The following is a 25,125-nucleotide window of genomic DNA, read 5'->3' as shown; positions in this document are numbered from 1 at the left end:
TTACTGCCTTGCGTTTCACTGCTGGTCAGCTTAGGATATAATAGCCACAACCCTCTCATAAGTTATCCAGTCATCCTACATGTGCCAACATTGTGCTGCCTTGGCAGAACCGATCTTTTAGTTAAATAAAGGCTTCTCCTATCAGCTACAAGATGATCAATTACATTATTTTCAGGGTGATTCAGTTACTGAAAAAAAAAATTTGGAGGAAAACAAATAATATAAATCAAAGGACAACTCTATAAAAAAAAAATACCCATCACAGAATCGGTTTGATTTTGTAACCAGTGCCACAACGTTACTGTTAAAAGCTGCAGATAGGATGACCAAGTGTCTAATTTAGCTTAAAGAATTATAGGGACTGTCTGTCTCCTACACCTCTGAGCAATCAAATGAGCTTTTAGGTAGAAATACAATGTTTATAAAGTACTCACAAAATTGTCATCGATTTCATACGATTCTTCAGAAGCCCGCAGATCTTTTTGTTGGCTGGGTTCAGAGTCCTGTGGACAAATTGGAGTTAATTTAGTTTTTTTAAATGTTCCTGATAAACATGTTATTTACTGTTGCTCTAGTTGCATTATCAGAGGCAAATTAACAGCCTAATTTTTCTTTTTTCTTCATATTTCAGATACAGCGCGGAAACAGGCCTTTTCGGCCCACCAAGTCCGCGCCGCCCAGCGATCCCCGCACATTAACACCATCCTACACACACTAGGGACAATTTTTTACATTTACCCAGTCAATTAACCTACATACCTGTACGTCTTTGGATTTATCCAGTCGAAGTTAAGAGATCCATTAAAGTGTAAGGGAAAGATAAAGCACACACTTTTTTTCTCCAAAAATGCTTCCCCTACTTCAATGCATATCAAGAACCAAATCCTTTTCATTTTTCTAACCTAGTGTCATGCTGGATCTTGGGAGTAATTTTAAATTGTCCTGTGGAAATGGATGGAACTTAGCAGCCATTTTCTCATCCTAGCAATTTTCTACATTAATGATCAACCAAAATAAGGTGAACGTTCCCTCCACCTCCCTTATCTTTCGCCAGCTCTGCAAAGTCACCAACTGGTTGTCGTCTTTGAAATTTGACATATTAAAATGTCGTCAACCTGGAACTGCCCAAATTTGAGAACGTGAAATATACCACGTTCACAAGGCACGTCCTTTCCTTAAGCACAAGATAGTGGCCTGGTCAAAACATGTTCATTTTCTGTGAATGCAAGTTGGCTCATCTCACTCACATGAATGTGATTGTCACACGCCACACTAGAATTTGATGCAAGGTACGGTAATGCAAGGTGATATTAATTAAAAGTGTGGTAACGAGGACATGGATATGTAGACAATACATATTCGGCCCTTCGAGCCAGCACTGCCATTCAATGTGATCATGGCTGATCATCCACAATCAGTACCCCATTCCTGCCTTCTCCCCATATCCCTTGATTCCGCTAGCCCTAAGAGCTCTATCTAACTCTCTTTTGAATGCATGCTGATCCTTCTTTTGGATGACAACCTATTGCTGGTTCCACAACCAAGCAGAGACCTGATAATATTTCTCCTTTTCCCAGCATTAGTGAATCAAATCATCTAAGATTTTTGTACGCCAGTTTGCCTACTTTTGACATGTGTAAAGTGAATCCTTGAATTGAACTGATTCAAAAGAATTGTACTGTTATTGGATTCTGAAATATAAATGCAGACCTTTTTTAGTAGCTGCTCACTTATTTAGTAACTCGTCTACTCAATACTGGCGTTTCTCAGGCAGTTGTCTTTAACTGAGGAAGTGAGACAAACTACATGGCAACTGCTCATCTCAGTGGTGCTGCCTTCTTTTGCTAAAGGGCGATATAAGTGTAATATGGGTGTTTCAGTGGTCCATGTCTTAGGGTTAAAACCTACCTCTGATGGATCAGTTCACCCAAGTCTCCCCCAATTAACATAACATTGCTCCTGATCAGAAGGGAAATAAAATTCCCTCAGCGGTTTCATACATTGGAATTCTGCTGTGGAAAAAAACGTTTCCAACATACAATAGAGAAACTATTTCCTAAATATCATTGTAACATATTCTAATATCAAGACATGTTTGAGTATGAATGCCATATTTTCTTTGGAATTAGACAAAAGATGATAGTTAATTTCAACTGTAAACATGGAATAGCATGCACGATTGAACAACTATAAAGGGCCATGTACATGGATAGTGACGGCCAATTCTTTAAACAAATAACCATGTTTGTTTTTTGACTTCCCATTGGATTGAATTGTACAATGCATGTCTCCATTGACCATTGGTTGTGTTGATGCCAAAGAAAATTCTGCAGACTTTGCAAGATAATTTTTACATGTAATGTACATTACCAGGTACCCACTTGACAATCCACCTAGATGGAATGAAAGTGTGAAATAAAGAGATTTTTTTTATGAACACCTAACAAAATCATCTACAGAGGAGAGTTTCAAAAATATTGGCCAGAACATCTTTTTGGATAGGTCACAGATGATATTTGTTGTCTGCTGTCTAATTATATCTTTGCCAACAACTTGCTTGGAACAGCTTACACAATGCCAGATGTGCTGCTGCACACCTAACAATACATTGGTAACGATATCTCATCTAGATTAGACCAGGCTATCATGCCAGATTTGCTGCATTGACATCATCCTTCCCTGGTATTTGGCAATTGTAATAGCCTTGTCGATTGTCCTTCATATGGCCACCACTTGGAAAATGATGCGTGAAAAAGCATCATACTTAGGTGGGGCACAAAATGCTGCAGTAACTCCAGCAGTTCAGCTGGAGTTGAACACGGATAGGTGACGATTCAGGCAGAGACCCTTCTTCAGACCCAATCCGAAACATCGCCTATGCATGTTCTCCAGAGATGCTGCCTGACCAGCTGGGTTACTCTAGCACTTTGTGTCCTTTTGTGTATTAACCAGCATCTGCAGTTCCTTGTTTCTATACTTAGGTTGGATTGAGAGTTGATGCTATGAGAATACAGAACAGTACCACACGGGAAAAAGGCCCTTCGGCCTCTGATGTCTGTGCAGAACATGATGCCAAATCAAACTAATCCCTTCTGCCTTCATATGATCCAGAACTCATTAGATATCCAAACTCAATATTTCCCCATTTGTCCAGAGGGTGACCAAAGCCACAAGGTAAAGATATATATTTAAATGCTCACGGCACTTTTTAAATTAAGTGTGGCGAGATGATTGACACATTTGGAAATTGGTAGCTAAATTGTACAACATTTAACATCAAAATAAGCATCCAAATATATTAACGTTGTCAACTTTGAGGAAATGTACATTTTCTTTCATTTGTATAGTTAGGCTCATAAACTATTCTCCAAAATATATTGACGAGTGAAGAATAAAACATGAAATTCCAAAGTAGGTTCAGTGACCAGCAAGGTAAATGTCTGATAAATGCTGGGAATATTGATGTTTTTTGGGAAGAACAGGCAATAAGAATGATTTGCCCTTTGGAGAACAAATATTAATCTTCTTTAAACTACTTTTTCTTTAAAAAGGCACTGAACTAATTAACTGACAGGAATGGTGACTGCAGTCTAATTAAATCTGAATGCAATTGATTTCCAGAATTTATTATTCGAAGCTCAGCATTACTGTACTTCAAAAGCTTGTAAAACAAATATAATGAAGACAAATGGTGCTGTCAGCTGTGAGTAGTGGTTACTTGGCTGGAATTCTTGACAAACTAATTAGTTAAAACAATTAAAAAATACAATTTCAATTTGAATAGGAATACATTTGCACTGCATTTATAATGTTGGATTGAGAAACGATTCACCAAGCAGGTAAAATGCACTATTCTAAACTGATCAGGATGCTTTGTATCCAAGGAAATGCTGAGGGAAGTGGGAAAGAGCAGAAACTCCGAATGGCATGATCAAGTTTCAAAAATCCAAGGGAACCAGTTCATATTAAGGGTAAACCAAAAGACGCATTTATATAGCACCCTTTTTTAAATTGCGTTTCTCTGCTGCTTCACAGGCATTAAAATAATTTAAACTGCTATAATGTAGCAAAACACAACAATTATTTTGTGCATTGAAGGTCCCCTAAGACAGCAATTTTGACCAGTTAATGCTTAATAGTGATGGAGCGGCATATCCTCATCTCTGAATTGGAATGTTTGCGTGACCAGGTGAAGTTTAAACAATTACACATAATTTTCTCAAGACAAGAGTTGGAATTCTAACAATAGTAGGATGATATTTTGAGATCTAAAGACCAATTCTTTTCAATCGGAACTTTTCTTTCTTCATGTGTAGTAAGGAACTGCAGATGCTGGTTTAAACCAAAGATAGACACAAAAAGCTGGAGTAACTCAGCAGGACAGGCAGCATCTCTGGAGACACAAAAAGCTCCAGAGATGCTGCCTGTCCCGCTAAGTTACTCCAGCTTTTTGTGTCTATCTTTTCTTTCGTCACCTGCTTTCTCTGCAGGTGTTGATCCCTGTTCAGTGTAGATCTTATGGATGGCAAATATAGAGAGGTCATACTGTACATCAAATGTTATCAGATCAAGCCAGAAATTATTTACCTATCCTTATGTGCAGGTGATCATTATGTGCAGGTGACCATTATGTTCTTGAGCCCAGATTAGAGAAGTTTTCAGCCTTTATAGTAATAGAGTACATCATACTACATTAAATCATCTTGTACTTTGTGCCCTCTCCATACTAAGATATGCAGGTCTCTAAAGAGTGCTTTATAAACATTCATTTATCAACACCTAGTTCTTAACTGTTGGATTGTTGATCTCTGTTTAACTTCTCAATGTTACACCCCTTTCATTTCAGGAGGTAGGGCCTCTTCAATTCAATATCAGAAACTTGATTGTATCTGAAAGCATGTTCTTGGATTCTGGTATGCAACAAGCTCACATGTCAGGCCTTCTGGATCACAACGAGTGTAGGCACAGAGGTGGAGAAGCAGCGACAGAGAAGCGGGGGGGGGGGGGGGGGGGGGGGGGGAGGGAAGGGGTTGGCTGTAGAAGCAAGATATGGCCCAAGGTCTCCATTGTAGCTGACATTTACTTCCCAATTTTCCTCTTTTTTCCCCAATGGCTGGCTCTTTGTCAATGATTGAAATAAGATCCTACAAAGGCTAACTTACGCAGACTACTAATTTATAAATCTACACAAGTTGTAAAGCTATGTGGAACATACCGTTAAACATACAAGAGTTCTTCGATGTACAATTGGTGATTCAAGATGGATGGTCGAAATGGCTGTTGGCTATTGTCAAAGAAGTTGAACTGACTCACATTAATGTATAAAGAGGGCGATATCATATCTGACATCTGTTTATGTATCTTGTCTAATATTCAGTTTTACTAATGACAATAGGACTACATTTCAAACAGATCACATAACAATCAATGCCTTATAATCTGATTTCCACCAATGCCAAAGTTCAATAAGTTGAATAAGTTCAATACCTCAGAAAATAATCTTCCCTTCAAATCTTCCGCTACACCACTATTTCTGCACCATCATTGTATTTTTACAACTGTACAAATAATATCATAGGTTGCAAGTCACATAATTTTCCTTTGTTTCTCTGTACTCCATCAAAATAACCAAATTGACATTATGAATCATAATCACAAAGACAATTCCTCTAAAATATAAGCCACTGAACCCTGCACATTAACATATTAAACCTGCTGAATAACAGGGGTAGTGGAGGGGGGGGGGGGGGCTGTATTTCTTGCCACTGATTTAGTTTCCTTGAATATGCTGACATTTTACTGCAAAGGCTACAACTCGTTGAAATTAATAACTGCACGTGAACAACTCCTGCTGCTATTAATGTACAAATTGATTAACATGACAATTTATGGCAATGAAAAGGTTAGCAGTAATCGGCAGGTTGCTGCAATTTGATAGACTACTTGTTTCTCTTCTTTTAGATTCACAAAAACAGAATTTCCGATTTCACCTCCATGGAAGTTATCGCATTGACCAACTAATACTGCAACCAACCTTGCATCTGGTGACGCGTGCTGCCGAATCCCCAGCAATGGGCAGCAGTCACCTTGCCAGCTAGATGCAGCACTGAACCCGACATCATAGTCGTGAACGGCCACACGGCTCACCCTAGTCCACTCGTTCACCCTGGCTCACTCAGCGGCAGTCCACACAGGCAGTGTCATATCATATCATATCATATATATACAGCCGGAAACAGGCCTTTTCAGCCCTCCAAGTCCGTGCCGCCCAGTGATCCCCGTACATTAACACTATCCTACACCCACTAGGGACAATTTTTACATTTACCCAGCCAATTAACCTACATACCTACACAATGTGCTGTGATTCATTGACTTAGGGTCATGCCAAACTCCCGACATGTCTGTGTGCAGCAATGGGGAGGGCAGAAGTTTTTGCCAGTTTCCAATACACAGTAACAACTGACAGTAATGTATCTCCATTATGCACTGTAGCATAATGCTGTGAGGAACCCTTTGAGCACTGATTCGTTTTGCACTCCCGTTCCTGGAAATGCATCCTGCACTCTTAAATGAGATACCAGTGCCATCCCACAGCAGAGAACATTAACAATAGCCATTTTTGTTCTCGAAATGAAATGACATAGAGTCGTCACCAGAGTAGATCACTTCAACATGGATGAAACAAAATATGGATTTGGAACAATGATCTAAATATGGTAACAATAGTTATATTATTTAATGAAATACATTTTATAAACATATTTATGATGGACACGGATAGACTGTAAAGCTATTTTCACATAAAGGTGTCAACGATTATTACAAGGGAAACATTTTCAGCCTTAGCCTTCCTATTATCAGTTTAGTTCTTTTGGCATTTAGACCCGAGACAAATGAATGTCTACCATGCAGCATTTAAATTAACATAGGTTGGGTCAGATATGACAGTGTCATTTGAAGGACAGTAAAAAACTTACCAATCTCTAAATACTAAATTAATACTTTGTCTGCAAACTGGGGTTTCCTCCGATCGAAAATAAATTTCCTTTTTCAATTCAGAAATTAAAAAAATGATTGCAGTTGAAATCTAAGCGAGCTAACATGAGTTTTTAAAGCATTGAAAGAAAAGTTACAATAAACTTGCATGTTAATAGCATGTTCCACAGCCATAAATCTCCTGTAAATACCACAGGTATGGATAATATATTTGTTATAAATTGTACCTTTTGAGGTGGATTACACAATTCATCAGGGTTTTTGGAAGGCATTGTAGATTTTTTATCCCTTTCGATTTGTCCATTGCATTTATCAATTTCTGTTTCTAAATCATTTGGCTGTTCAGTAGCACAGGTCATTTTAGGGTCTCCCTCACTTTTATGTTCAGACTTCAAGTCCACATCTCCAACCTGCGACAATTTTGATGTGCCATCGACTGAGTTGCATCTACTATCTCCCGCTCCAAGTTCTTCACTTTCTGCTTCGTCAATTGCCGCAGCACGCCTCAAGTGCCCCGTTTGTACAGGTCTCATTAGAACACCATCCTCTGTGTCACTTTCACCTTTGGCTTCTTGCTTTTCTTCATTCGAGTTAATGTTGTCATCATCATCAGCCTCTTTGTCAGAAGTTAACTTATCTGGGGTCGGGGGCTGAACATCGCGACTCTCCGAGTCAAGCATACTTCCGGGATCACTTCCTCCATGGCTATGTTCAAATAGCACCTTTTGTTTGCACATGCAAGTTACAAATCATCAAAAAGAGGTCAGTCAAATTTATTCAGCAGCCACAATGAATTGATCAGTTATTACTTTATCTAAGTTAACTAAAATGTGCATATCACTCATCTCATCGGTGTTCAAAACAAAATTATGCATTTTGCATGGAATAATTTCTGTCTAAAACAGCTCACTCTCCTTACCATTTTATAACAAATCTGTGATTTGTTTCACTTCATTCCACCTGTGAAGCATTTATCACCTCCAAGTATAAATGAAAAAACTTGTCACAAATATGTTTGATGCTTGGTGTGAATTAATTTCAACATAAGAGGTGACAAGGTTATCAGGAATAATTGAGGCACGATATTTATTGACGTTCATGCGGCCAATAAACACAGCAGCTGAATTCAGTTAAACATCAAAGAAAAAGAAAAACAAATGACAAACGACAGATGTCTCGACTGAGCCATGGGCTGCCATTGAGCAAAAGACATTTAACAGAATAGATGAAGGTAGATGAGTCAAAGAAGATTACCCTGAGTTGTCTGAAGAAGGGTCTTGACCCAAAATGTCGCCTATTCCTTTTCTCCAGATATCCGTCTGATCCACTGAGTTACTCCAGCTTTTTGTGTCTACTCTGAGTTAATAGCTCTCCAGCCATTATTTTTCTGCTTCCTTTCATTGTCTTGCACATAAATGAACTAAAAGATAGCTTTTTTAGACAATAGACAATAGACAATAGACAATAGACAATAGGTGCAGGAGTAGGCCATTCAGCCCTTCGAGCCAGCACCGCCATTCAATGCGATCATGGCTGATCACTCTCAATCAGTACCCCGTTCCTGCCTTCTCCCCATACCCCCTCACTCCGCTATCCTTAAGAGCTCTATCCAGCTCTCTCTTGAAAGCATCCAACGAACTGGCCTCCACTGCCTTCTGAGGCAGAGAATTCCACACCTTCACCACCCTCTGACTGAAAAAGTTCTTCCTCATCTCCGTTCTAAATGGCCTACCCCTTATTCTTAAACTGTGGTCCCTTGTTCTGGACTCCCCCAACATTGGGAACATGTTATCTGCCTCTAATGTGTCCAATCCCCTAATTATCTTATATGTTTCAATAAGATCCCCCCTCATCCTTCTAAATTCCAGTGTATACAAGCCCAATCGTTCCAGCCTTTCAACATACGACAGTCCCGCCATTCCGGGAATTAACCTAGTGAACCTACGCTGCACGCCCTCCATAGCAAGAATATCCTTCCTCAAATTTGGAGACCAAAACTGCACACAGTACTCCAGGTGCGGTCTCACCAGGGCCCGGTACAACTGTAGCAGGACCTCTTTGCTCCTATACTCAACTCCTCTTGTTACGAAGGCCAACATTCCATTGGCTTTCTTCACTGCCTGCTGTACCTGCATGCTTCCTTTCATTGACTGATGCACTAGGACACCCAGATCTCGTTGAACTCCCCCTCCTCCTAACTTGACACCATTCAGATAATAATCTGCCTTTCTATTCTTACTTCCAAAGAGAATAACCTCACACTTATCTACATTAAACTGCATCTGCCATGTATCCGCCCACTCACACAACCTGTCCAAGTCACCCTGCAGCCTTATTGCATCTTCCTCACAATTCACACTACCCCCCAACTTAGTATCATCTGCAAATTTGCTAATGGTACTTTTAATCCCTTCGTCTAAGTCATTAATGTATATCGTAAATAGCTGGGGTCCCAGCACCGAACCTTGCGGTACCCCACTGGTCACTGCCTGCCATTCCGAAAGGGACCCATTTATCCCCACTCTTTGCTTTCTGTCTGTCAACCAATTTTCTATCCATGTCAGTACCCTACCCCCAATACCATGTGCCCTAATTTTGCCCACTAATCTCCTATGTGGGACCTTGTCGAAGGCTTTCTGAAAGTCGAGGTACACCACATCCACTGACTCTCCCTTGTCAATTTTCCTAGTTACATCCTCAAAAAATTCCAGTAGATTTGTCAAGCATGATTTCCCCTTCGTAAATCCATGCTGACTCGGAATGATCCCGTTACTGCTATCCAAATGCGCAGCAATTTCGTCTTTTATAATTGACTCCAGCATCTTCCCCACCACTGACGTCAGACTAACTGGTCTATAATTACCCGTTTTCTCTCTCCCTCCTTTCTTAAAAAGTGGGATAACATTTGCTATCCTCCAATCCACAGGAACTGATCCTGAATCTATAGAACATTGAAAAATGATCTCCAATGCTTCCACTATTTCTAGAGCCACCTCCTTAAGTACTCTGGGATGCAGACCATCAGGCCCTGGGGATTTATCAGCCTTCAGTCCCATCAGTCTACCCAAAACCATTTCCTGCCTAATGTGGATTTCCTTCAGTTCCTCCATCACCCTAGGTTCTCCGGCCCCTAGAACATTTGGGAGATTGTGTGTATCTTCCTCAGTGAAGACAGATCCAAAGTAATGGGTTTAACTCGTCTGCCATTTCTTTGTTCCCCATAATAAATTCCCCTGCTTCTGTCTTCAAGGGACCCACATTTGCCTTGACTATTTTTTTCCTCTTCACGTACCTAAAAAAACTTTTGCTATCCTCCTTTATATTATTGGCTAGTTTACCCTCGTACCTCATCTTTTCTCCCCGTATTGCCTTTTTAGTTAACTTTTGTTGCTCTTTAAAAGAGTCCCAATCCTCTGTCTTCCCACTCTTCTTTGCTATGTTATACTTCCTCTCCTTAATTTTTATGCTGTCCCTGACTTCCCTTGTCAGCCACAGGTGTCTCTTACTCCCCTTAGAGTCTTTCCACCTCTTTGGAATAAATTGATCCTGCAACCTCTGCATTATTCCCAGGAATACCTGCCATTGCTGTTCTACCGTCTTCCCTGCTAGGGCCTCCTTCCAGTCAATTTTGGCCAGCTCCTGCCTCATGCCTCTGTAATCCCCTTTGCTATACTGTAATACCGACACTTCCGATTTTCCCTTCTGCCTTTCCATTTGCAGAGTAAAGAGATACAGCGTGAAAACAGGCCTTATGGCCCACCTAGTCTGTGCAGACCAGCGATCACCTGTACACTAGTTCTATCCTACACACTGGGGACTATTTATAGAAGCCAATTAACCTACAAACCCGCACGTCTGTGGGATGTGGGAGGAAACCGTAGCACCCGCAGAAACCCACGTGGTCGCAGGTAGAACGTGCAAACTCTGAAGACAGCATCCATAGTCAGGATCGAAACCAGGTCTCTGCACCTCTACCGCTGCAACCACTACACCATCCCTTCTGGGCAATTTATGGGGAAATCGACTTTATCAGCAAATATTTAAATCTACCATCACTATTTAATGTACATGGCTTCAAGAAATAGAAGAATCATGTAAATTACAGATTATTTCCCCACTTAAAACAAAATCATTATTTTCCATTTTTACTAACCACTGTATAGTGGAATTTAAAAACAAGCAAATAATCCTGGGGATAGTTCTAAAATAATAAATTTGTTGCTACTTTTCATTAGTGGACTCAAAGAGAGAATGGAGTTATAAATGAAAACCAATCTAATCCACAAGCCATGAAACTTTGATGATGCAGACTCACAAATTTCCCCACTATTAGACATTACTCCTAATAAAAAAACACACTTTTTATTTACCTAATTTTTAAAGTGTTGGATAATGGCACAATCAATTTTCCTGTGAACTTGATAAGTTTAAAGGGAGCACAGGAAACAACGCCCTGTTGAGCCGAATGTTCGACCATTGTGATATCCAAGCAATTGAATAGCAAATTATCAAAGTTTTACAAAGTTACCCTCCCAAGAGTAACTGGCCATGGACGAATTTGTGACTTGAAATAACCAAGATCGAACACAGAATATTTTGCAATGCATTTTAGTTCCAAATTTATGCAATATATTCTCCACCGATTTGAAACAAAATCCTATATCTTTTGATATATTTCCTAACTTTTCAAATGCAAAATTTATGTGTCACAATGCACATTGCTAGGATCTAGTTTTGCCTTTTCCACAAACATAATCTCAATCATATCTAAAAGGAAAATTGTGGAGCAAATTTGATAAAGGGAATAACTGGCATGATGGGGGTGAACGGGTTTAGAGATATCAGTCTCATGCTAAACAGCTAATCAAAAATCACCTCTTTCTGACTTTCCGCTTCTTCATCCGACACCGGGAGGTTTTGAAGCTCAGGTTCAGTCCCCTCATCAACATGGTCACGATCTGCATCCTCATCGATTTCTGCACTTTCCTGAATGTTAAAGGAAATGTCAAGTGGTGACATCAATGGCGAGTAAAAAGTTACAACTTTGTTAACTGGCTAAATGACTAACTAATCTCAAATGTGAAACCAGCATGGACTTGGAACATGGTCACACATCTTTAAGATGCATAATTAAGAGCAAAGCAATAACAAGTTTAATTGCTGAAAAACACACCAATCACAGAAACATTTACAGGGAATTACTGAGAAACCCTGCTTATAATCCAGTGAAGACAATTGTGCCAAAGTTAAATGAGCTTATTCCATCGACAATGTACTGTTGGATGAAGACCGAAATCCAACTTATACTGTGAGAAATGTTGCCTTATTATTCTAGTAAGTAGTGAAAAATAAGTGAAAGAACACAAAAGAAAATTCATTCTATTGATTACTGTATCCAAGGAGCAGAGGAGGTCTTGCATTCAAATCGTTTCACTCCTCTCAGGGATCTGCGGCACCCAAAATGAACAATAGATGTTTTCATTCACCTTGTAATTGAGGGAAATCTCTTGGAGCTCATGTATGCAAGGATTGTTCACTTAGGCTTAGCTCTACATTCTGAATGTTAGGTTGTGAAAAGCAAGCAGATGAAATTCACACACACCCTCAGCAAAGGCAGGCCCGATTGAAGAAAATATATAAAAGGCACTATAAAGATTGATGAGTATTTTTCAAAAGAAATAAACACGCCACTTGATGGCTGGCTTTTGATAGTACTTTTAAACAGATTATAATGAACTGGTAATGCATTTAAACAATCCGGATCAGAATAATTTTTTACCAATTTTCTGTTTTATTTTTAGAATTACATAATATAAAAGAACAGCAGTAGGATAAAAGATATTTTCCTCATGTTTCCATTGTTTTAGTGGCATATTTTGTGCCTCAATCGGTCAACAAAAACAATGGTAAAACTGAAGGCTAGAACATCCATAATCAGTAGAGTCAGGTTAGTGCTGTGCAAGCAGATTTATTTTAAAGAGCAGTTTTAGGTTAATTATTCAAGCCAGATTTAAATTGTACCTAAAGGCAACAACTTGCTGTGTTCAACGCCATTGGCATATTTTTCAATAATAGAAAAATGTACAAAAACTATTTCACATAGGTAATTGAAATAAGTATAGTTTTTCCATTTTTCTGAGAGCAAGATAGAAGTAGATAAGACAAATTTCTAACCACGAGCAAAACAATGTACTATAAAAAGAAGAAACATCGGAAATCTAGAAGAAACCTTTAGGCTGAATGGTTGGAATGAGGAACCAGTCGCAAGTGATAACTGTGGTGAGTAACATAATAGCACATGACGGGAGCCAGATATAGGAAACAAATCGAGGCTTAGGCAGAATGGGTTAGACAAAAGGGTGTGGGAGAAGGCACATGTGAGCCATAATCATATAGGCCGTGTTCTACCCCACTTCTCCTCCAGTTTTTTCCCCTCTCCCAATCCCACCCGGACCAACCCCCCACCCCACACCACCCCCCCACCCCCCACCACTCCCCTGCAATCAGTTTGAAGAAGTGCCCTGACCTGAAACATCATCTATCCATGTTCTCTACAGATGCTGTCTGACCCGCTGAGATGCTCCAGCACCTTGTGTTGTCTATCATAGAGGACCAGTTACACTAAATGGTCTATTCCCTGCTGAATATTCCACGCAATCCTATAAAATAACTGTAGTAAACCAGAATGATAATTCTTATTAAATCAAAATTACGTTTCCTTTGTTTACTTGCAATCAATGCATTAACACTGGTTAGTGCAGAAAATGCAATATGACTGGCACAACTAAATAATTGACAAGTTATATTTTCTAAGGCACTAATAGTAAAAGATTTTGCTGAGCTCTTTCATTTTCTTTTTTTCTCACACATACACCTCAGATAATTACTAAACTGCTCAAGCAACCAGGAATTAATTTGGTGTTGCTTTTTGTGAATCCCAGAGGGGAAAATCTAATTACTGTTACCCGATTTGTTCTGCCAGCAGGGGTGGTATTTCATCTGTACCACAGCTGGAGAATATACTGGAGATACAATCTTTAACCCTGTGAGTAGTAAGGCAATATTAAAAGTATCTACACACATGCATCAAATAATATAAAACGGCTGGAAATTAAAGAAGCAATCAGTGGCTTCACAGATCCCTATTCTACTCCAACAGTCAATGTTTCAGAGTAAATGCAGAGGAAATAACTGCTATTGTTGCCAGGTCATGCATAGAAAAATGCATCTCCTTTAAAATCATTCTTGACATGGATACTCTCCCCAGCTGGACACTTTATGATCTTTTGTGACTTCCCTTACGAGTGGCTGAAAACAGAAAGTCAATCACACTTAAAGAGAAGATACGAGCACTTTCACGTGGCTAAAGGTACATGAACAACTGCTTATTCCCTTTGTCTGGCTGAGCAGAAAGCCTCTTCATTCTTTGCCTGCCCCTTCAACTATATCCAAAGAATCTCATGTAATAAACACTCTACCCATGCTTGCATGTCTGCTCAAAAATAGTTTTTCAGCACATTCTTCTTGAAACCATCATGTGAAGGTATGACAATATGTTCCACATGTATTGGTCGCATCCAACTTGCTCACATTGCTGCCTCTCGACCCATCTCTTGGTAGCTCCACCAGGGGTCATAGCCTCAGAATTAAAGGACTCTCTTTTAGAAAGGAGGCGAGGAGGAATTTTTTTAGTCAGAGGGTCGTTAATCTGTGGAACTCATTGCCACAGAGGGCTGTGGAGGCCGTCAGTGGATATTTTTAAGGCAGAAATAGACAAATTCTTGATTAGAATGGGTGTCATGGGTTATGGGGAGAAGGCAGGAAAATTGGATTATGAGGCAGAGATCAGCCATGATTGAATGGTGTAGACTCGTGGACCGAATGGCCTAATTCTACTCCTATAACGTGAACGTAAAAAGAGGCTAGAAATGTCATTGAGGAAAAGAGGGGCTTTGGTCTTAAAGACCAAAAATTCATGAAGGTAGCAATGTAGTTAGATAATGTTGTTAAGGAGATAGATGTAGGGGATGCTTCCTTTCCTTAGTCGGGGCATTGAGTACAAGAGCAGGGAAGTTATGCTCCAACTTTGTGAAACATTCCTCGGATCTCAGCTGGAATAATGCACACAGATCTGATCACCACACAATAGGAGAGATGTGATAGCACTGGAAAGGTGCAGAGATTCACTGGGATGTAACCAGGATGGAGCACATTAGTTACGAACAATGAAGCATATGAGTTATGAGCAAAGACTAGTGTCCTGGTGTGACATCCCTGGTGTTAAGAAGGAATATGTTTGAGATACTTAACATTTTGAGAGGTATAGATAGGGTAGACTGCAGGAATCTTTTCCCCTTATCAGTTTGAACAATAACTACTAGAGGACACTTGTTGAGGGTAAGGGACAAGAACCATAGAGGGTATTTATTCACAAAATGCTGGAGTAACTCAGCAGGTCAGGCAGCATCTCAGGAGAGAAGGAATGGGTGACGTTTCGGGTCGAGACCCTTCTTCACCATAGAGGAGATTTGCAAGGGACCTTTTTCATCCTGTCAGGTACGTGGAATGAACTGATTGAGAGAGGTGAAGGCAGAGTGGCTAACAGAATTTAAAAGATGCCTAGACATTGAAACTACAGCAGATGCTGGGTTCATATGGATGGGTGCACATAGATCTGTGCAGACATGGTGGGCCGAATGGCCTATTTCCCCATTATGTATGGGAAAGAACTGCAGAGGCTGGTTTAAATCGAAGGTAGACACAAAATGCTGGCGTAACTCAGCGGGACAGGCAGCATCTCTGGAGAGAAGGAGTGGGTGACGTTTCAGGTCGAGACCCTTCTTTGGACGTCTCGACCCGAAACGTCACCCATTCCTTCTCTCCGGAGATGCTGCCTGTCCCGCTGAGTTACTCCAGCCTTTTGTGTCTACCTTCCATTATGTATGACCTTTATGTAATACCTTTTTTTGGTACAGATGTCATAAAAAGGCACTGTTCTTGGAACAGAAAATGGGAGCACCTCAGGTTGTGAAATTGTATATTTTTATTACCACATGCGTATACAGGACTTTCCCCTCAACTCTAAGTAAATAAACTGACAACATCCAGATAAAGTAATAAAACCTGTGGTATAGTCTAACAGATAGCAGAAATAGCAAATAGCTAACTGAAACATCTGGAGTCAGGCCTCAAGGAGGCAGAGGGATTGCTGGTATTGCCAGGCCTTCCACTGATGTTAGGTTCATAGCTGGAATGGCAATTTGCAGTTTCAATTCCTTTTTAAGAACAGAAAATAAAAACATCGTTCCAAAGTCATAAACTGATAGCATCGAAAATAAGTCACAGAACTGTCTCGAATCAAAGCTATTTATAAATATAAGTGTGATATAAATATAAGTGATCTATTTTTAAAAGCAACATCATGCTGGAATTGTATCAAACACAAGTTAGATTACAGTTATGGGCAGCACACCAAAGGATGTACCAATGTTCGAGAGGGTGCAGAGGAGATGCAAGAAGATATTGCTGCAGTTTGAGAAATGCTGTGAGAAGAGTAGGTAGGCTGGAGGTCTTCTTTGGAATAAATGACTTGGGGAGGATTTAATTGAAGTGCATAAAATGATCTGACATCAAATAGAATGGTCAGCATAAATTCATTTCATTTATCAGAAAGGTCAACAGTCAGGAGCATAGATTTATGACAGTTGGTATTACAGAAGAATCAAGGAAGAAATGTCACCTATTGAATAGTGGGCATCTGGAATTCATTGCCTGAGAGGATGGCAAGGCAGAAACTCTCATCACATGTAAAATAACGATCAACCAAAGAACCATAAGCAACAAGGTTACAGACAAAGACCTGGGAAATAGGATTAATTTAAATAGCACCTTTATTGGCTGGGATAACATCTTGAATCAAAAGATCAATCCCATACATTTCTGATTTTCAAAAGTAGGCAATGATATTGATATTTGGAAAAATTCCATTTGGAGTTATCATATCTATCCTCTCTTTCGATCATGATTCCAATCAATTAATACAGAAGGATATCCCAAGGACTCCAGCCTTTGGATACAAGATGTGATTGGAGAAAAAGACCCAAGAAAGTAATCGCAGCTACTGCCAAATACAGTGCCCTCCATGATGTTCGGGACAAAGACCCATCATTTATTTATTTGCCTCACTACTCCACAATTTGAGATTTGTAATAGAAAAAAATCACATTTTCTATTACAAAGTGTACATTGTCAGATTTTAATAAAGGCCATTTCTATAACATTTTGGTTTCATCATGTAGAAATTACAGTAGTGTCTATACATAGTTCCCCCATTTCAGGGCACCATAATGTTTGGAACACAGCAATGTCATGTAAATGAAAGTAGTCATATTTAGTATTTTGTTGCATATCCTTCACATGCAATGACTGCTTGAAGTCTATGATTCATGGACATCACCAGTTGCTGGGTGTCTTACCTGGTGATGCTCTGCCAGGCCTGTATTGCAGCCACCTTTAGCTCATGCTTGTTTTTGGGGCTAGTCCCCTTCAGTTTTCTCTTCAGCACATAAAAGGCATGCTTAATTGGGTTCAGATCGGGTGATTGACTTGGCCACTCAAGAATTGACAATTTTGTTAGCTTTGAAAAACTCCTTTGTTGCTTTAGTAGTATGTTTGGGATCATTGTCTTGCTGTAGAATGAACTGCCAGCCAATGAGTTTTGAGGCATATGTTGGAACTTGAGCACATTGGATGTGTCTATGCACTTCAGAATTCATTATGGTACTACCATCAGCACTTGTATCATCAATGAAGATAAGTGAGCCAGTACCTTCAGCAGCCATACATGCCCAGGCCATAACACCCCCACCACTGTGTTTCACTGATGAGGTGGTATGCTTTGGATCTTGGGCAGTTCCATCTGTCCTCCATACTTTGCTCGCCATCACTCTGATACAAGTTAATCTTCGCCTCATCTGTCCACAAGACCTTTTTCCAGAACTGTGGTTGCTCTTTTAAGTACTTCTTGCCAAACTGTAACCTGGCCATCCTATTTTTGCGGCTAACCAGTGGTTTGCATCTTGCAGTGTAGCCTCTGTATTTCTGTTCATGAAGTCTTCTGCAGACAGTGGTCATTGACAAATCCACACCCGACTCCTGAAGAGTGTTTCTGATCTGTCGGACAGGTGTTTGGGGATTTTTCTTTATAATAGAGAGAATTCTTCTGTCATCAGCTGTTGAGGTCTTCCTTGGCCTACCAGTCCCTTTGCGATTAGTAAGCTCACCAGTGCTCTCTTTCTTAATGATGTTCGAAACAGTTGATTTTGGTAAGTCTGAGGTTTGGCTGATGTCTCTAACAGTTTTATTCTTGTTTCTGAGTCTCATAATAGCTTCTTTGACTTTCATTGGCACAACTTTGGTCCTCATGTTGATAACAGCAATAAAAGTTTCCAAAGGTGATGGAAAGACTGGAGGAAAGACTGGTTGCTGAGAGCTCTCTTATACCCGCATGAAGGAGGCAATTAAACACACCTGAGCAATTACAAACACCTGTGAAACCATGTGTCCCAAACAAACATTATGGTGCCCTGAAATGGGGGGACTATGTATAAACACTGCTGTAATTTCTACATGGTGAAACCAAAATGTATAAAAATGGCCTTTATTAAAATCTGACAATGTGCACTTTAACCATATATGATTTTTTCTATTACAAATCTCAAATTGTGGAGTACAGAAGCAAATAAATAAATGATGGGTCTTTGTCCCAAACATTATGGAGGGCACTGTATATATAAAATAGAAATAAGCAAGTTGGAGCCCCTGAGTTAATAGTTATTCAATGCCATTAATCTGAAATCAGGGCTCAGATGATGGACATTGCTGACATATGATTATTCCCAACATTAATACTTAGTGACCAAACGGTGAGGGATATACAACCTTTCAGGAACAATTTAATCATAACTGTTATTCTTATGGCATTTGTATTATTTGATATCCATCAGTACACAACTGGGCACTTGAACAACTGGGCATTCAAACAATTAAGAATGAAAGAGGCCACAGAAAGTGCAAGACATTGTCCAGTCCATCACGAGTACTTACCTCACCACCATCAAAGGAATCTACAAGATGCGCTGCCTCAAGAAGGCGGCTAATATCATCCACAATACACTGGCCACACTCTCATCTTGCTGTGGGAAGGTGGTACGGGAGCCTGAGAGCTGTTAGTACAGGATCAAGAACAACTTCTGCTCATCAATTATCAGGTTCATGAACCACCCCACAGAAGCCTAACCATGATGACCCCACCTCAACCCTATTGAACCACTACCAACTTTGCTCCACTACGGATGCTCTACATAATTTGTATTTTTGCACTACCTCTCGGCCTGTTAGAATCACTGTTTGTTTGTTGTATGTTCAATGATGTTGTGTCTAAAATGCCTGTTAAGCTGCAGCAAGTAAGAATGTCATTGTTCAGCTTCATATCCGGTGCATATGGCAAATAAACACTCTCTCTCTCTCCCATTGTTATCTACATGACAGCCGTCTTCAGTGGAAGGGGTAAAAGAAAAATCAATTCCAATACACTTCACGACGCACATTAAAAACATCGAAGCATTAAAAAAATTACAGTTAAACCATTCAAGCTTTGTTCTTGCTTACATCAACATTTAAAAGCCACTGCTCAAACGTCTTCAATTATACATGTTGTGCACTGAATTCAGAAATCAAATAGACCAATAAGCCACCAGTAACCCAAAATAGATCAGTAACCCATACTGGGCAATTGTCTTTCATATATCTTACGATCATATTTTTCTGTAGGAAACAAATTTGAAGAAAACAATTGACACCAAAGTCAGTCAACAGACTCAATCGCAGAAATGCATTTAAAAATTATAATGACAATCCCCTTGAATATTAAATGCTTATTTCCATACTAATTTACATATTTAGTAATGTTAATTGTCTCTCATGTATAATGATTTCTTGCAAGCCTTTTTAGAATTTATTAAAGTCAGAGGCTGAGTAAGCATCAAGCCACTTTTTTAGCACAGCTGAGGTGTGCTGTGTGATACCAGGCCATTAAGCCCATTTTCCAATTCCCTCTTTCTCAGCAAACAACCATCACTCCTCTTTCAGATCTCTAACAATCATTCTTTGCCACAGACTAGAACCATGCAAAGTGTTGAGAGAAGTATTAAAGCTAGGTACAGCTTCTGCAAAGCCTTGATGGAGAAACACAGGTGTTCACAGTTCATGCCAGTGGGTATTGAGGAGCTGGGCCCTGTGTAATAAATTCTTAAGATTATTGCAGATGGAATGAAAAGACGGCACTATGCCGATATAATGTAAATAGTGCAAGCGAATGGAATGATATGATTAATGACAGCAGATAAATGTCCCTTACCGCATAGCTATAAATTTCATGATTAATGATTGAAACAAAAATTAACCCTTCTTAACGAAGGTAAAAGCACAATGAAAATCCAAAAAAACCTAACAACTTAAATGAGATACAGTGTGCCTTGAATTGCCCAATACACACAAGACTTATAGACCAACTAGTTCCTGCCTCTCACTACGTTAGACCTCTAACAATGCTTGACTGGGTTGTGATTCAGAAGCATCAGAAATACAATTGAGATAATTACTTATGGCACATAAATTATTTTATATCAAATAGACATTAGGTTATCTTAATTCCTGCATGATTCAGTAAAAACAAAATACTTTATGGAGTTTCAAAGCCAATTCTATGCTGAGGTAAATCATTGAAACATTAGCTGCATTATCAATTGAAATTACATATTTTATCCAATTGAACTATTCCAAATCTTGCGTTCTTTGGTTGCAGCAGTTTTAAGACTCTCAGTGAGAGAACTGTGGGGAGATCAAAAATGATCCACGTCTGAAAGTCTTCAGAAGCTTCTACCTGCCTGAGGGAATATTCTAGTCCCTTACTTCAATACAACGCAGAAGGAATGCTGCATTGTTGGAAATGTAATCTTGCAGATGAGACACTAAACTCAGCCACCATCTGCTTACTCAAAATGCAAAATTCAATCCAGCAATACTTTGACAGTGTTTTCCTGGCATCTGTCCGAGGTAACATCCTTTCTCAACAAACACCATCAAATAATTGACATTTATGGGTCCTGCCATATGGAAACCAGCACACACGTATATCTGAAAACATTAAAGTCGGCATCAAAAGTAATGAACTGATTAAGGGGGACTTTGGGTTATGCTGGCTGTATAAAATTACTAAGCAAATAATAATTTTCCTGAATTATAAATTCTTCACACCTAATTTTTGTAACCTTTGGTTTTACCCTCTGGTAATGAAACCTTCCGTTGTCATCTCCAGAGTTGGCGGCCTAATGATCTGGCATTCTTCACCTATTATAAAGTACAGTTTACCCACACCTCTACTGTGTGCAATAAATACAAGAACAGGTCACACATCGTACTGCTCGCTAATACTGGTCCAGGTCAACCAGTGCATCATACTTAAAATGGACATTTTTGATTAAACTGTTTCCATTCTTCTTTTGTCATGCATCTGAACTTCAACTAGTATTTTGTACAGTCGGTGGCTGTGCAATAACTACCTGGGTGCCACTGAATGGAACTCCCTTTCAAAACTAATTTGACTTTTTACTCCTCTCTTTAATAAACTCCAAATGCACTTTTGGGTACAAGCTACTGATGTGCATTTTTAAACTCTCCTCCTTGCGTTTGCTATTTGCTTTGCTTTTCATGTTCGTAAGTGATGGGAGCAGAATTAGGCCATTCGGCCCATCAAGTCTACTCCACCATTCAATCACGGCTGATCTATGTCTCCCTCCTAACCCCATTTTCCTGTCTTCCCATAACCCCTGATACCTGTACTAATCAAGAATCTATCTCTGCCTTAAAAATATGCATTGACTTGGCCTCCAGCCTTCTGTGGCAATGAACTCCACAGATTCACCACCCTCTGGCTAAAGAAATTCCTCCTCATTTCCTGAAGGAAAATCCTTTGATTCCGAGGCAATTACCTATTTTCTCTCGTACCACAGTAAAATGAATAATATTTTCTATCTTATTCACGTAAGATATACACCGATCAGCCAAAACATTATGACCACCTACCTAATATGCTGTTGGTCCTCCGTGTGCCACAAAAACAGCGCCAACCCGCCGAGGCATGGAGTCTACAAGACCCCTGAAGGTGTCCTGTGGTATCTGGCACCAAAACATTAGCAGCAGATCCTTCAAGTCCTGTAAGTTGCGAGGTGGAGCCGCCGTGGATCGGACTTGTCGATCCAGCACATCCCACAGATGCTCAATCGGATTGCAATCTGGAGAATTTGGAGGCCAGGGCAACATCGTGAACACTTCATTATGTTCCTCAAACCATTCCCAAAACAATGTGTGCAGTGTGGCAGGGCGCATTATCCTGCTGACTGAGGCCACTGCCATCAGGGAATACCATTGCCATGAAGGGGTGTACCTGGTCTGCAACGATGTTTAGGCAGGTGTCACGTGTCAAATTGACGTCCACATGAATGGCCAGACCCAGGGTTTCCCAGCAGAACATTGCCCAGAGCATCACACTCCCTCCACCGGCTTGTCGTCTTCCCACAGTCAGTTCGGACCAAATGGGATAGCCTTTGTTGCCCTTGCGCATCGATGAGCCTTGGGCGCCCAACACCCTGTCGCCAGTTTGTGGTTTGTCCCTCCTCGGACCACTGTCGGTAGGTACTCACCACTGCTGACCGGGAGCATCCCACAAGCTTTGCCGTTTCAGAGATGCTCTGACCCAATCGTCTGGCCATAACAATTTGGTCCTTTTGTCTTTACTCCTGGGTCTTTACTCCTGCTCATTTCTCCTGCATCCAACACTTCAACTTCAAGAACTGACTGTTCACTTGCTGCCTAATATATCCCATCTCCTTGACAGGTGCCATTGTAACAAGATAACCAATGTTATTCACTTCACCTGTCAGTGGTCATGTTTTGGCTGATCGATGTAAATACCACCATATAGATTCAACATCCAATGAATTACTTGAACTTAATGTTAGCCTCAAGTTAGCAATAGGTATAAATTCAGAAATAATTTGTCCAACTCACTGATGGCTGTGGCTTTGTTCATTAACCTTTACTGCTATGAAGAGGATAGTAATATAGATTGCTCTGTCAGTGGGCACTATTTAGTATAGACCTGATTGAAGAGATTTGCCTGCTGTTTGCAGCATTTGATACAAGGCAGTTAGCATCCAGTATTGAGGAATTACCCACTGCACAATCAAAAGTGTTGTACACACTACATTACATAAGAAAATTAAATTCTGAAAACCACCAAACTCTGAAAACTTGCAGCATAATCCATTCCAAACAAACTACATAAAAACATATTGGATGTAGGTATTGGATATTATGGATATTGGATGTGGTTTATCTGGACACTTAACCTGTTGTTATATACTCAGCAACATTCGAGTTTGCTGACAAGATATGATGAGTACACATTCGTGGCAGGAATCCTCAGTGTCACCATGGCCACGACACCACACACATATGTAGTGCCTTTAATGTAGTAGGATCCCCTGGATAGGGCACAGCTGTGTAGGGTGTTTTGCTTGGAGGGTGGGGGAGAGGGTCAATACTGAGTTGGGGGATAGCATCAGTATAGCTTGTAAAAGTTAATGTCAGAGGGAGATATTGAAGACAATTTGTCATGTGGAAAGAGCTGCTACAAGGACAGATGCAGCCCTGATATTGCCAGTGGAGCTGGATAGATAGATATGTCTGTATTAGGAGCAGTGCAGTGCACCCAGGATGGAAAGAGGCCCAGTATAAAAACAACACTTAAAAACTACATTTTCGCTTTGTTACAAAGAAGTACTCGAATAAACACATCTCCAATTTTTTCTTCACTTTTATACATTCCCACTGTCTGCTATTCCGGATGAAACCACCTTTCATGATCAAAGCACAGCGAGGGAGAAAGAACAGAAAGTACACAAGGACACAGGGAGGTCGGTGAATACCAGAAGTACCTTTCAAACATACTGAAGGGCCTTTTCAGATGGGAACATCTTGAAGCCTCAAAGAACATGATACAGATCTCAATGGGCAAATCAAAATCACCAAAATAACAAGATAAATTAATGCATCTTTGAAGATGATGTACACTTCTTAATTCCTGATGGGAACAATGACACACATGTATTAAATATAAAAAAATATCCACAGTGCTGATTGAACTGTGGCTACTACAAACAGATAGTACATAAAGTTGGAACTGACAAACAAGGTAGCTACAACAAAACGGAACAAGAAGAGTCGGACATGGCAGTTATTAGCACAAAGTAAAGGGGATAAAGGTAAAATGACAACAGGCTTTGCTTGACTCTACAACAAATGTATATTGATTGTGATGGGACTTTGTTCTCTGTTTTATCTAAAAAGCTGCACAAACAACAGATGGTAAACTCTCAAAGCCATGGGTTAGATAGTGCCCAATGTTTCCCAGTTGTGTCCTACTGCCCTCTTCTGGATGTTTTGGTCCAAAATTGTTTTCAGAGCAAGAGAGAATAAAAAGCAATTGTAAGCAATCATGCATTGTCACATGGAAACATTCACACCTCGGTTAAAGTCAAGGCTATTTCTGCCCCAATGAGCTTTACAATTTGTAGTGTTTTTACTGAGCACAGCTTGGCTCATGGAGTGATGTAGTGAATAACAAATCTTCTAGTTCTTGAGGGCATCTTTAAAAATCAGTTTTATTTACCCACAATGAAGCTTTCACTTAACAATATACATTTTCAGCTTCTCAACAGAAATGGAACTCTATATATAATCTTTTAAAGTTAATGAGTAGGTATGATAATTACCCCCAGTGCATTTGTCAGTAATCAGTTCCTAGGAAGCAAATAAAACTTGCAAACACAATATTATTAAATCAAGCTGACACGCAGGTCCCATGCTGTCACTGTCTGCTTCATCTTTTTTAATGTATACAACTCTACTGCTCAGTACACCAAACACACAACTAAAGCTAGTTTGCTCCTTTGATTCGAAGCAAATTATCTTCTTATTTTAGCACAAGATTCTTGCTGCCATCTT

General features: G+C 39.9%; 1 protein-coding gene across 1 annotated transcript in view; it reads right to left on the bottom strand.

Annotated features, from left to right (window-relative positions):
• Window positions 1–25,125, bottom strand: part of cep164 (centrosomal protein 164) — a 161,332-nt gene that overhangs the window by 73,061 nt on the left and 63,146 nt on the right. The window contains exons 9-11 of the mRNA XM_078426641.1: window positions 11,875–11,985; window positions 7,227–7,721; window positions 435–503 (exon numbers count right to left, since the gene is read on the bottom strand). Of these exons, the coding sequence (XP_078282767.1) occupies window positions 435–503; window positions 7,227–7,721; window positions 11,875–11,985 (675 nt within the window). The remainder of the gene's footprint in view (window positions 1–434; window positions 504–7,226; window positions 7,722–11,874; window positions 11,986–25,125) is intronic.

Source organism: Rhinoraja longicauda, chromosome 32, assembly GCF_053455715.1.
Source record: "Rhinoraja longicauda isolate Sanriku21f chromosome 32, sRhiLon1.1, whole genome shotgun sequence".
Lineage (NCBI taxonomy): Eukaryota > Metazoa > Chordata > Chondrichthyes > Rajiformes > Arhynchobatidae > Rhinoraja > Rhinoraja longicauda.
Note: the sequence above shows the minus strand (reverse complement) of the source record. Positions and strands in the feature narration are given on the sequence as shown.